The following is a 13,777-nucleotide window of genomic DNA, read 5'->3' as shown; positions in this document are numbered from 1 at the left end:
ATTCCGTAACTTTATTAGCAGCGTCCTCCTGCAATGCGCCAACAACACTGAGAGTAACATCCTCCTCTCTGCCCATTAATGCTCTCTGGTCGCTATGGTAACGCGTAAACATTTCTTTCAAAATAAGACACACAACTACAACACGGGGAAAGACCCAGGAAAACAGAGTTAAAGATAAAAACCCTGAAAACCATAAATTTCACACCTGAGCCTCAACTCAGTACCGGTCCGGGGCCCGGGGGTTGGGGACCGCTGTCTTAGACCTTTGAATTGCATTATTTTTTCAGGGATTTGAACCAGCCTTCCATTTATGGTTACACAATGAGTCTGTATTTAAAAATATTTTCCATCACTTATGAAAATCAAGAATTCACCATGGGTAAAATTAAAGGACTGAGTGAATAATCAAACCAAATTAAAACTTTAGCCAGATTGCATTTAGCACCCAAATTATTTTTAAGTGGACCATAATAAGCTCTGCTTTAACCGGAAACTGTTCCACACACAAGTCTAGTAGTAGTAGTAAATCATCAAAATGAACAAGATTCATTTAATTAAAAATTTGCAGTCGGCCGCATCGATTAGTTAGATTTATAGGGTTAGGGCCCTGTAACTCACATCCAGTCACAGGTCCCCTAAGGGAAGTGCAGATGGAGGCTTGACTTGTTATTGGTGCACTGGTGAAGGGGTGAACCAGTGATGGGGTAAAGGCTGCAGTAAAAGCAGACAGATGAAAGGCGTAATGTTGTTAAACTCCATGAATGGATTACTGGGAGGATAATTTCCTCCTGAGAAGTCTGGCTAACTTGGAGTCTTGCTTAAAATGTATTATATACAGATGTGACAGATTAAAGGAAAAACCCATGACCCTTGAAATCCGTTGGTCTGATAAGTATGAAAACTATGTTAACTGAATTTTTAACCTTCAGTTAAAAAAATCTCAAACCAATCAATCCCGTGTCTGGGAATTTCAGGGTCATTTAGACCACTTTTTTCACCAGCAATGTTAAAGCAGAAGGGTGTTCATTGTCCCCAGGAGAGTTTCACACATGCACATAATCAATACCAAGGTGCATTGAAGCTGTTCTGGCCACATGTGGTGGAAAAACTCCTTAGTAAGGCTCCAATAACACAGGCCTAGAGACCGTTTGGCAACTTCAACATGCTCTTGTGCATTCTTTGGTAGCTACTAGATTGCCAGTGTCACCTATAATTTGCACAGAGGACACAGACAGAGTGGAAATTGCTCACCTTCAAAGTAAAGGCCGTGCCTCAGTGCTGCAACCAACACGGATCAGAAGGTGGACCTTTTATTTTAAAGGTTGCTCAGTGAGCGGTTGGCAAGTGTCTGCACACAAGTTGGCGATTTCCATAAAAGACGCCAACTACAGGTAACTGTAGCAATCTACCAGAGCAATCGCAAGGAGGCTTTTTCGTGACAACCAAGCCTTGTTTCGGCCTGGTTAAGTATACCATCACAAATGTATATTTTTCAAAACAACAATTTTTTTATACTTTAATCAGAAAACTCTCAAATGTTCTGCACACAGGATAGAAAGGACTCTTTTCTATGGTTAGATGCACTCCCTTAGCTTGTGCAATAGCCCACGGGACTGTGATAATTAACCAGGATGAACTCTGTTGGATTGAGCCCTTTCCAACCCAAGATACAGACTCAAGAGAGCTTGACTGATGACTTTATTATTGATTTAACCTATCACAGTGCTAATGCTCATTTTTAATTGGAGGTTACTTATCCCTACAGCTGACATGTTTCAGGGTTAAATACTAGATTCGAAAGCCGATAGCATCTCTTTTTCTTCATATCTCAGCCGTTATTGAGCTGTGAAGAATATGAGTGCACGCTTGAGGAAATATGCTGAAAGCCTGAGACTTTTCACTCGTCCTCCATGTGCAGACTTCTATTTTTTTCCCCCAGAGTGAATATTTTTATAAGGTGAAATGTTATTTTTCTCCGCAGAGCCGCATCCGTCGAATGTGGAACGACACGGTCAGAAAACAGTCAGAGTCCTCTTTTATGACCGGGGACATCAACAGCTCTGCATCGCTCAACAGAGGTATTTGTTTCCGCAGCACATCTTTTCTTGAGTGATTCAATACACCAGCCTTCACCTCAGAATTTATGACTGTGACTGAGAAACTTTTTTATTTTCTCTCTCTCTCACAAAAGCAACGCTATTTTTCTCAAATTGCGTTTGGACTTGCATTCCTCTTAATAATGACACGAGGGCTTTGCAGAATTAAAAGCCTCTTTAAAGCTTTCAGCTGCAAACCTCAATCCAGCTGTAAAAAGTCATGGCAAATCACTCATTTCACAGCAATTTTCCTCACATACTGCGAAATAATTAAAAACGCCAAGTGAAATATGCATCTCCCCCACCCTACTTGGCTGTTAATTATTACCAAATACCACAGCAAGGTTTACAATGTAAGAAATCACGAAAATGAAAACTGCTGCCAATAGAGCTGCAAATTCTTACCTGTTCAAGTGACAGATTGAAAGGATAAATGCTTCACCGCTGCAGAAAATTGTTTATTATGTCTTATTTTGAAGTACAAACCAACCGTTTTCTATTGTTTTGTTAGGAAAAGTAACACTAAATAGATTAGGTGGTAGAGAGAATAGCAGGTTCTAGGTAAATCATGCATTTCATCACATTTAAATCATTTGATGAGTGTGCAATAAAGGATATATTGAACACCCTGCCCATTCTGCCTGTAAAAGCCTTGAGTGAGAAACCAGGAAAAGTGCTTACTGAAAAACCTAAAAATCAATTGGCTGGGAGCTTCTCTCATATATATGTGAGTAAAGAGTTTCCATATAATTCATTGACAGACAGAGTAAACTTTGGAGTCTCTCAGGTTAACAGGAGCAAATGCTGCGCTCGCTGGCATCCCTCCCCGACATCTCTTGACGCGAGTGCCACACCGCTCACTCTCTAAATTCGCTCTGGGCGTCTGCTCGCATAGACGCTAATGCACACTTACAATGATGGATTAATGTTCGACACGGGGAGGAAGTGTCATGATCTCAATAATTAGGCGCTCGGCTTAGCACCGTCAACAGACGCAGCTTTTATCAATAGTGGGGAGGCTGAAACGGGGCAGGACTGAAAGAAAAGCCTGCATGGATCTCCTGTAAATATATGTTAAAATAAAAAGAGGTAAAAATTATACGTTCATTTCAATCCCCCCGGCCTTCTCACAAGGCTCGATCTGATTGAGAAAACACTCACATGAGCTAAAGAGCATGCTGGGAAGTGTGTTCTTCCATCCCACGTGTTATAAGAAACAGATGCAAATAGAATTTGCACTTCTCCGAGGCAGCTCCCGTGTTGTTATTAAGGAATTATATGTTGAGGAGCGAATATTCCTAGCTGTTTTGTGCTCCGTATTCTTCTTCCCCCCCGAAACTCCTTGTGTGTGAGAGAGTGAGCCTGCAGCTGACGCTCTCACTGTGATCATCTTGAGAGCGGAGTCATGCAATCATCTTGATAGCTTTGCATGTTCAATTTATCCCAGCATTCAAGATTATTTCTGCACAATCAGTATGATTCTTTCTTTTTTGGGGGGGGGCAAATTGTCCAATTCAAACACAGGCACAGTCAGTGAGGGATCTGTCATTGGGAGAATTCAAGAGGGGGGCTGGTGTTTATGGAATACTCTGTAATTAGGGCAAGCAGCAACAGCAACATCAAATTACATGTTTTTTTCTTGTTTTAAAAATCTAAACATCCAGATTTCCAGGCAAAATGATAACGTGGCTAATTAATACTCAAAAAAGTAGGAATAATGCTGAAAGATGAGACCAACGCAGCGGCACTATAGTGCTTTTAAATTTCATTAAGCATAGTCTTTAGACATAAAAAGTACAAGTGCAATTAGAACGCCATAAAAAAAAAGAAGTCTAACTTTTAAGAGGAAGGGGAGAGTCACGGGGTACTATAAAAACCTTTCCCCAGTGGTGTGACAGATTCAGAGCGTTGGAAAAAGAACAGTACACTCTGCCGGAGGATCTAATTACGGTGTACTCGCACCTCAGATAAAAGATGTTTACCCGCTCTGGCACAGTGCATACAGGAGGCGCGCGCATGTAACGCCCTCACAAGTCTTAAATTCGGCTCCTTTAAAAATAATAGCCTCATACGTTGACGTGGAGAGAGAAGGAAAAAAAGAAAATCAACGACTTGTAAACAGGAAATGAATGCGCCTGAGAAGTATTTTCAGCATACTTGATATCCCGCATAATTTATTCAGACACTTGGATTTTTTTTTTTTAACCATCAGCTACTGTAAGAAAAACAAACATTACTGAATCTGCAGCATTCGTGTTTGAGATTGCAGCCTTCAAATCTGCAGCTAATCACCGGGCTCAGACTGTGAAGGTTGCTTTGGTGCGGTAGTATGTGGATGGGAAACTGATGAGTCATTTGGGCCAGATCCTGGCAGCAAGAATCTGAAGACAAGCGCTGCATAAATAGAAAATGAGCCTCTGTTCTGTTTCCGTGGAAGAGGCGAGGCTGATGCAAAGTAATGACCGTCTTCACTATAGAGAGGACATATCGCTTCATTCAAAGGTTATTTCGGCAACTGCGCAAAGAGAATGAGCAAGTATTGAACTTTGCTCTTTGGAGAAAAGGAAATATTAGACCACTTCATCTCATAAGATTGGCAATGCCAGAAGTAATAATAATGGTGCAGGCCCCGGCTGTTGGTAGGCTTCCTTCGTACTGCTGCACCTGTCAAGCTTCCCATTTTCACACAGCATGCAATTTACAGCGCTAATAGTCAGGGCTCTGCCTCTTGAAATTCTTTTTTTTTTAAGGTAGACAAAAGCAGGCCTATCATTTCTTTTCAGCAGCAGTCAACTTCATTTCCAATGCTATGTCAGAGAGTGTAAACTTCCCGCAATTGAGCACAACAGCAGAGCTGAGGCGCTAAAGTAGCTAAACTCAGGCCGAACTTCCACACAGGCAGGACAACAACAACAAAGCTGTGAATAGATCTTATTTTTAACTAGCGTTATAACAATTTCCCAAATCCATGGTTCCGTTTATACCCAGGCTTATTTTTTGTTGTGTTTTTAAGCATGTGAAAAAGGGAGAGAATTATTTTTATTATTTCTTTAAAGGCTCGATGATGTTTGGATCATTATTTTCCAGTTCAATATTTACCTGAAGGGTCTTTAAAAATGTAAACACACGTAAGCGTTTCAGGCATCCTTGGTCGTGCATTTCATTCACTTTAAACGGAGCAGAGTTCTTGCATTGTTGAACTGAATTGTGGATCTGATGCTTTGCTTTGCTTGTGATGAGTTGATAAAAGTTCATGTATATAACGCTTACTGCCAATTGAAGCTGCTACCTGCTCTTGGTGAGTGACATAGGGTTGGGTAGTACATGTTAGAGCAGCCAATCCCAAAGGTGGTGGGGGACCTGTGCCATGAACCTTTTTGTTCATGTGAGACACTGGGACTGTTGTGGAGGGCCCACCGATAAGCTTATAAAGTTAAAATTAATATCGAGCAGATTGTTTCAGCTTATTGGTGCATCCACAACAGTCCCAGTCTCTCATATTGGGAAAACTAATTGCCCACCCCTGTATTGGAATGTCACCCAGTCTGGAATGTCCGCCAGCGACCAATGCTCAACTTGAAAGCAATGCGGGATGAGTGAATCACTCCCTGTCTGGATGCTCCTTTATAGTTCAATAATGCTAATTAGCTTAAGTATCACGAGAACATGGCTAATTAGCATATCATGAACACACGTTACCAAAGCTGTTATCAGCCTACATGTGCTGGCCTTCTTAATAAAAACAAACAAACAAAAAAACTAAAGCAAAAACAGAGCTTTGCTAACATGCAAGTAGCTAGTAGCTCAGCTAAGCTAGGCTAACATACCAGTAGCTTTTAGCTAGCAGCTCAGTTACAGGGATGAAGCAATCCTTCCTTTTCTACTCCATGGCTGTCAGAAAAAACCTCTTCCTGGGACTGTGTTTACTTCCCAGGCTTCTGCACTTATACATCTTTCTCTTCAACCTTATATCATACTTCTAGTAGTAATGTAATGTGAGCTCAAGCAGTAAAAAGACTCTCAGTGGAGTCGGCTCGAGGGCCATCGTGAAATTGGCGGATGGGACACCGAGAGAAGAATGTGGACAGCTGTACTGCATATTCAGCTCCAGTCTGAGAAGCAATACACCCCTGCTTTTAAAAGAAATATGCAGCTTTAGCTGTGTCCCCTAGGCCGCATCCTTCAGAGGACCTGGCCTTCGCGGTCTGCGTGGCCTGTGTGATCTCTTGATTAATCGAGCAGATATTTGAAGTTTACACAGCTACATTCTCGCCTGAAAATATCTTAAAAATTCATTTTGTGACCAAGAAAGAGTAATAAAACTAAGTAGCTGCCGCCATTGTTGGAAACTGGAATTGGCTGGGCTGCGCTATTAATTCTGGGATAGGTTGGGCCATGAAGGATACACCCGACTCATCCTTCAAATCCAGGGAAACGAAGGACGCATTTGTTGGCCGCATTTGGAGCAGCCTTTGAATTGGGACAGCCTTCGTCTCCTAGCTCTGACGTAATCGGCTTTCAAATGCGGCCTCTGAAGGACCTGGCCTAGGAGTTGAGACACACCTATGACATTCCTAACATTAATATTGGGGGTAAAAAAAAGTATTTAGTAATGCAGTTTCCTAAAACACCCTTAGACAGGTGCGTGCCCTCTGTGTTGTCCTGTTTGAGTCCAGAGATGTACCAATGCCTGTGCTGTGTTGGCCATGTCGGTTCTCCTTTGGAAAGTTTACCTGTATACTGCCTGAATGTGGAGCACAAAAAAGGGCTTAAAGCTAATGGCCGACATTAACGGTACAATTAATACACTTTCCATTAGCCGCGTCAGTTCTGCCACTTTCATGTAGCAAAACCTCCCTCACATTAATGACCATATGATCATTTGGATGTTAATGGCTGTCACTGCTCAGCTGCATCTGCCCAACTGATATGTATGTTCTCTCTGTTTCTGTCTATATCTCAATTTATCTACCCACCTACCTTTTTCCTGTCTCCTTTTTTCCTGTCTCACTCTGTCTTTCTCTGGCTGCTCCAGGGGCTATGGCTAACCATCTTATACCTAATGCACTCCTACGTCCTCATGGCACTAACAATCCCTATAATACATTGCTTGGGGAATCGGCAGTCTATAACAACCCTCTGGGCATGTACAACACACAAGGTGTGCAAGCTTCTTTCATTCTTTAACATTGTGGCTAGGGCAGTGTTATTTTTTTTTTCCATGTCTGAGCCTGGAGGTACTCTAGGGGGCACATCTTTGTTCCCATCCCAAAACAAAAAGCAACTTTATGATTGGACTATTAAAAGTAATGCACTAAGCTGAAATCCCAGCAGTCGCCTTGAGAGTTTTAACAGTGCTTTAATTTAGAAACAAAAAAAAACAACAACACTGCCCTTCCTGTCTTTGTGTTAGCTTTGAACAAGCTATAGCTTTATCATAAAAATCCTACAGGTTTGTTTTGCTGTGGGATTTTTCAGTGGTGTTGCATCTTGGCTTGTGTTCAGAGCCGTGCTATTCGGTTACATAAGTTGCACTCACTCGTGGCTGTTTGGCCAAACACACAGTGTAAAAATGAGGAAATCCTCTGAAATCAAGAGTAGGCGCCTATAGGGAGCCAGATACAACACCAGTCATTTATTTTAAATGTGCTCCTGTGTTGTCAGTGAAGCTCGTGTGTGCTTTGTCTTTTGTCTCGATGTTTTCTTGTTTTGTTTTTTTTTGTTTTAGCTTTTAGCATTGCATTCTCGTGAACACCGCTGTTAGATTCTCAGACACTGTTGTTTTGTGATAAATGTCGCTGAGGCAAGCAAGAATTAAAAAATGCAAATCGCCGGTGCTACATAACAGAGCGGTTTGAAGGAAAAATTCAGAGGTTACAGTTCATTTGTTTCTTTAGCTGTAATTTACGGTGGCCCTGAAAGGCCAAATGGACTGCAACCTAGGAAAACACCAGCAATAAGAAAAACGCTGTAAAAGCACACAAAACACAACGGAAATAGGAAAAGCAGAAATAGGAAAAAACAGATTTCCAAAAGCACAAGGGAAGTGTTTCTGGGGAGACAAAAACCCGACGGACCAGCTGCAGGAACCAAAATATGCTAAGTATTGCGCTGGGTGACACTTAAAAGAAGTGGAGGATCTATCGGTTTTATGAGGAAAGAAAAGATGAGAGGTAAGTGTGTTAGCCTAACTATTAGCCTAAAAATCAGCCATCAGCATTACATGAATCATGAGAATAAAACACACCTAGCATGTTTTGGTTCCTGCAACTGCTCCGTCGGGTTATTGTCTCCCCAGAAACACTTCTCTTGTGATTTTGGAAATCTGTTTTTTCCCATTTCCATTTTTTCTATTTCTGTTGTGTTTTGTGTGCTTTTGCTGTGTTTTTCTTATTGCTGGTGTTTTCTTAGGTTGCAGTCCATTTGGCCTCTCAGGGCCACCGTAGAAATAGCTATTTAGCACTTCATTTCAAACTTGGTAACTGTCATAATTACTCATTCATATGTTCAAATGTAGATTTTCAACTCAACATAGATTCAGTCTACTTATTGTGATTTTTAAAAAAAAACAAAAAACATTTTCAGTATGGCAGATATTAAAGCATTCCAAGTATTAGAGCTGGGTATTAGAAACCGGCAAGCTATCGTGGGTCAGTATGACTATCGAAATGCTATTTTATTTTCTCTCTGCAGAGCTATTCCAGCTCTCAGCAACTCAATATGTGTTTGCTGTAACTTTGCGAGTCTGTAAAACTGGGAAAACTCGAGTAAAACTCAAGTTAAAAAACAACAACAACAACAACAAAACCTCAGAGAGCTTTGATCAGCTGATAATTTATGTATGAAATACAAAGTGCTTGCATTGGAGGTTGTGATGGAGGGCTATGACTCACTTACACTGCCATAGATGAGGAAGAGTAAGACTGCTAATGCATCAAAAGATTTATCTGTCTGTTTGACACTAAAGTACCGTATCTGTGTTTTACCCAAGGATTCCATCTTTTTCTCTCTCTCTCTCTCTCTCTTGCTATATATATATATATATTTGTTTGTTATGAGATATGTTCAGGTTCTTTGTGTGGGTGCACAGAATTTGCATGAGGGTTAAAACAATCTATTGCATTGCAGAAACATTTTCTTGATGCGTCATCAGCATACTATATGTGCGTTTTCCTCTTTCTACCTGTCACTGTTATGCTTACTGTGTTTTCTTTTCTTCTTTCCTTTCCCTCATGCTGTCCCTAAAAGAGCCCTACAGAGAGACAAGTATGGGAGTCAAACTAAACATTGCTTATCAAATGTAATTGACTTTGGCTTTGCTTTCTTTTCACTCGATGCTGACAAAGGGGTAATGAAAACAACATCATTCCCTTTGGAAGCAATACAATTCTCTTTGTGACAAAGGCCCCTCACCTTGACAAGAATGCCAGTTAAATTGGTTTGAATCGCATCCCGAGTTCCACTGCTTACAGACATTTACACTACTTGGTGTAGTTTCAAAAAAGACAAGAGAGAGACTTCTTCCACTCACATGTCCTAGGCCTATTTGATATCACAGCCTGAATAAGTGAAGCCAGTTACAGCTAACATTAAGATTCACCTCAACGCTTGAAAAGGCACGTCGATAGAAATTGATCTGTGATCTTTAATAGAACGCCGTGCCTTTGTTCGTGCACCTTTTATTTGATTATACCAAAAACGTACATAGATATATATTTAGATTTTTTTTACGAGGCTAATTTCCTTCTTAGAAGTCTGAGACGTGCATCTTGTCAAATTTTCAAGAGGTCAGACTGCGAGCTTGACACTTTAACAAGCTGGATGGCCTTGTCTGAGGTAGTTTGAATTATCTTCAAATACATGCTTTGATGTTGATAGCATGGACTTGGCTAACTGATAAAGCTATGAAAGCTTCATGTCCATGCAACAGAAAGAAGAGAAAGCCTCCTTCCTTCCAGTGTGGCTTTACTTTGAAGTATCAGTTGTGTTCACATTGATAAAACATATCAATATATACCCACCCCGCCTATGCATTTTTACAATGTTGTTTCTAAATGCTCACATGGGACAATATGGTTGGGATCCAAATTCTACAACTGGTGTTCCGGTTTGTGTTTCACTTTTAAGAGTTAATTGCATGGCTTCGATGTGTCCGTTGTCTCTGCCTGCACGCGTTTTGTGCTTTTGTGCCGTGCTCGAAGTTTGGTGCTGTCTGGTATCGCACATGTATCAATGTCTTCATCACTGCCATCATTTAATTGTTGATTTCCATGAAAATGAAGTAAGTCTTGGTATTGAATACAATTTTTAAAAGAAGGTAAGTGTGAGCTCATAGGATTGTACTGTAAACTGTGTGCTTTAATTAAAAATGCTAATCCAGGCCTTTACGTCCGAGTGCATTTCATAGAACTGGGAGGGTTGGTGATTTGATGGCTGCTGATAAAAACAGCATTTATGTCTCACAAGAGTTCACTGTTCTCATTCAGCTGCTATATCCCTACTCATCTTTGTCATTCCAGAGGGAATCCTGAACAATGCCCGGGATACAAGTGTCATGGATACTCTACCACTGAATGGTAACCATGGCAACAGTTATAGCATTGCCAGCGCTGAGTACATGAGTGACTGCGTCCAGATCATTGATCGGGGCTATAACCACAAGGAGACGACCCTGGAAAAGAAGATCCTAAAAGAGCTCACCTCCAATTACATCCCCTCCTACCTCAACAATTCCCACGAGCGCTCAAGCGAGCAGAATCGGAACCTCATGAATAAGCTGGTCAATAATGTTAGCAATGGCGGCAAGGACGGCGGCTACGGGATGGGCTTGGGCGTAGGGATGGGCATGAATGTCGCGCTGGGCCTTGATGACCATTCCACCTTTGTCCCCCACCACGACGAAGGCCTCGGTTTGGAGTTGATACGCGAGGAGTCGAACGCCCCGCTGTTGCCACAGAGGCCGCCCCCATCCCTGCAGGCGGTGGACAACCTTCACAATCACCTCCACCAGTCGGCACCCCCACCCCTGCCGCTGCCGCACCACCCCTTCTCATCCGCCAGCGCTTCCTCCTCGTCTCGAAGGAGGATCCCCCAGGAGAACAGCGAAAGCTTCTTCCCTTTACTCACCAACGAGCACACTGAGGACGAAGGCTCGTCGCCCAGCCACAGCCACCAGAGAGACTCCCTCTACACCAGCATGCCCATGCTGCCCGGCCTGCCCGACGTGTCCGGAGAATCGGCAGACGGCTCCAAGGAGGGCGGCGACGCCAAGAGCCCGGAGGCCAGCTCGGACGACGTTTACTACAAAAGCATGCCCAACTTGGGCTCACGTAACCACCTCCATCAGCTGCATTCCTACTACCAGCTAGGGCGGGGCAGTAGTGATGGCTTCATTGTTCCCCCCAACAGAGAGGATCTATCTCCAGAAGAGGCCCAGCAGGAGCCCTCGCACCTAGTCACCAGCCTATAGGCCCGAACCCCGTCCCACCCGTGCCCATTGTATTCTCGCAGTCCTCTACTCTTCCCCCGTGTGCCCTTGGTCCATCAGTCGTTGGAAGTGGTAGCCTTTATTCTCTTTATTCTGTGTCCCGAAGACTGAGGCGGAGGAAGGAACTGTACCCTCGCTGTTACCGACAACAAGCAGGATAATAATTGCTACGAATGCGGTGGTGGGGGGCGTCGTCGCCAGTTAATATGTGACTCTATTTAGTTAGACACTGCAGAAGGTTGATGTTGTGCCCCCTCTCCTCCACTCGTCGCCCCCAACCCACACACCGAACACCCCACAACACCACATCCACCCCGTCCCCTCCCAAACCCTGTGTGGTTTGCCGTGTTTTGTCTCGTTGTGAAAAGAGACAATTACTCACACAGGATTTTTAGGTCTCAGAGATATAGTGTTGACAGTCTACAGGAACTGCATACCCCTAAAGTCTGAAACTGAAGACTTCACCAGAATTAAAACGAAACAAAAAACAAAAAAAAGACTATTTTATTATACTTCTGTATCTATATTGACTTTTTGAGAGATTTTCTCCCTCTTTGGTGAGTTGCAGCACATTTTGTTTGCTGAAGTGTCCCTTCAATGAAAAAAAAAAGACAAAAACCACACATATACGCACACACAGATACATTTTGGACAGTTACCATAAAGGAATTATTGATTGTATGCTTTTAAGCATAACTGTTCTTTTTTTTTTTTGTTGTTTGTTTTTGTTTCTTTCTTTGATTTTACTGTAATTCCAGTTGTTAAAAGAGGGAGAAAAAAACTAATAAGAGAATTGCGAGATATTTCTATGTAACTGTACAGATAACTAGCATTGCACATAATAGTATGCTTTTTTTCCCGTTCCAAGCGAACCCTTTTGTCTCTGTAAATGTAGTGATTAGGAGCAATTTTGTTCTCTTGTGCTGGCCCTTCTGGGCTTTTGGTGCCAGTCTGTTTTTTTTTTCTTTCTCTTTTATCACTTTCTGAGAAATGACCATCGAAATAGGAGCAAAATTACACAAAAAATACCACAAGAACACACTTATCGTGCCGCATTTTCGTGAACCGTATTCACCTTTCTTTTTCAGGTCTGGTTTTTTTTTTATTATTATTATTTCCGCCTGGTTCGTTTTCTCTTTCCTTTTCTTTTTTTTTTTACTGTGTAGATAGCAGAGCTCTGATTCACAGATTGTCAAGGAGACAGAATCAGTCCAATTTAATCACGAGGTGTCCCTCAGAAAGTTTATAGTGCATCCTGCATCTATATTGGCATTCAGAAAACGCTTGTGCTTCTCAGAAAGAGAACAAATTGAACCTTGATGAGCACTAGACACTTGTGCAAAAAAAAACAAAGAAAGATGGCTGTTTTACTTATTAAAGAAAGAGCTTTTGAAGTGAGAAAAACTGGAAGTGTTTTTCTTTTTCTTCCTCAAGGAGAAAATCTATTTATTTATTTGTTAAATGAACAGTAATAAAGGATGGGAGCAAGTTTAGCAGCAAAAAGAAGTTTTTCTTATTGGCTATAATTATGGCTTCTTATTTATTCTTTTTTTTTGTATTGGTTTCCGAGTTGAATGACCTCATAACTAATATTTGTTGTAACAGTGAAACTTGTTTGCCAACAAATAAATTACTGATTAAGATTTATCATGTAGCTATGACAAAAGTGCTGGTGTTTTGTCTGAGTCCCGGGACACTTTTGTATGGATAACAGCCGAAGACCTCCAAATAACGGAACGATCGAGTCTTTTCTTACTTCTGAGTTCGTATTCGTCATTAGCCCTCTGTCCATTTTAGTGCCAAGTCAGTTTTGGCCCCGGCAACAGTGGATGTGCTCTGTATGCTCTGGTCTGCTTTATAATAGAAGCAGTGGTTTCATAAGCTGTAATAAATATTTCAATATCATTGCTGTTGTAACCAATGGATTCTTTACAGATACGGTGTGCTTGATGTGATATTGATAAGCTGCGCTGGAGTTGTGAGAGTAAAGTGGACCGCAGACCGCTTGAAAACAAGTGAGCAGCCTTACCTCTGAGTAACAGTAGCAACTGAAGGCAGTCGATGTTTATACAGTTATTGGACAGGATTTGTTGGTTGGACTTTACTAAGAGCTTTTTTGTATTAAAAAAAGAAACAAAAAGGCAAAAAACCCTTAATGACCGTTTAGTCAACCTTAGCTTGTTTTATATTTGAT

General features: G+C 41.7%; 1 protein-coding gene across 10 annotated transcripts in view; it reads left to right on the top strand.

The window, feature by feature from the left end:
* The window catches only part of LOC102293975 (adhesion G protein-coupled receptor L3), a 274,148-nt gene extending 260,660 nt beyond the window's left edge, over positions 1-13,488 (top strand). For 5 of the 10 annotated variants that reach the window (XM_042224361.1, XM_042224359.1, XM_042224362.1 and 2 more), the window contains 4 exons: positions 1,982-2,078; positions 7,132-7,257; positions 9,345-9,362; positions 10,616-13,488. In XM_042224361.1, the coding sequence (XP_042080295.1) occupies positions 1,982-2,078; positions 7,132-7,257; positions 9,345-9,362; positions 10,616-11,565 (1,191 nt within the window). In that variant the 3' untranslated portion in view covers positions 11,566-13,488. Of the gene's footprint in view, positions 1-1,981; positions 2,079-7,131; positions 7,258-9,344; positions 9,397-10,615 lie in introns of all 10 variants that reach the window. The other 5 variants (XM_042224366.1, XM_042224360.1, XM_042224364.1 and 2 more) reach the window with 5 other exon arrangements.
* Positions 13,489-13,777: the final 289 nt, after the last annotated feature.

Source organism: Haplochromis burtoni, unplaced genomic scaffold (assembly GCF_018398535.1).
Source record: "Haplochromis burtoni strain Fernald_Lab_line unplaced genomic scaffold, NCSU_Asbu1 Contig_136, whole genome shotgun sequence".
Lineage (NCBI taxonomy): Eukaryota > Metazoa > Chordata > Actinopteri > Cichliformes > Cichlidae > Haplochromis > Haplochromis burtoni.
Note: the sequence above shows the minus strand (reverse complement) of the source record. Positions and strands in the feature narration are given on the sequence as shown.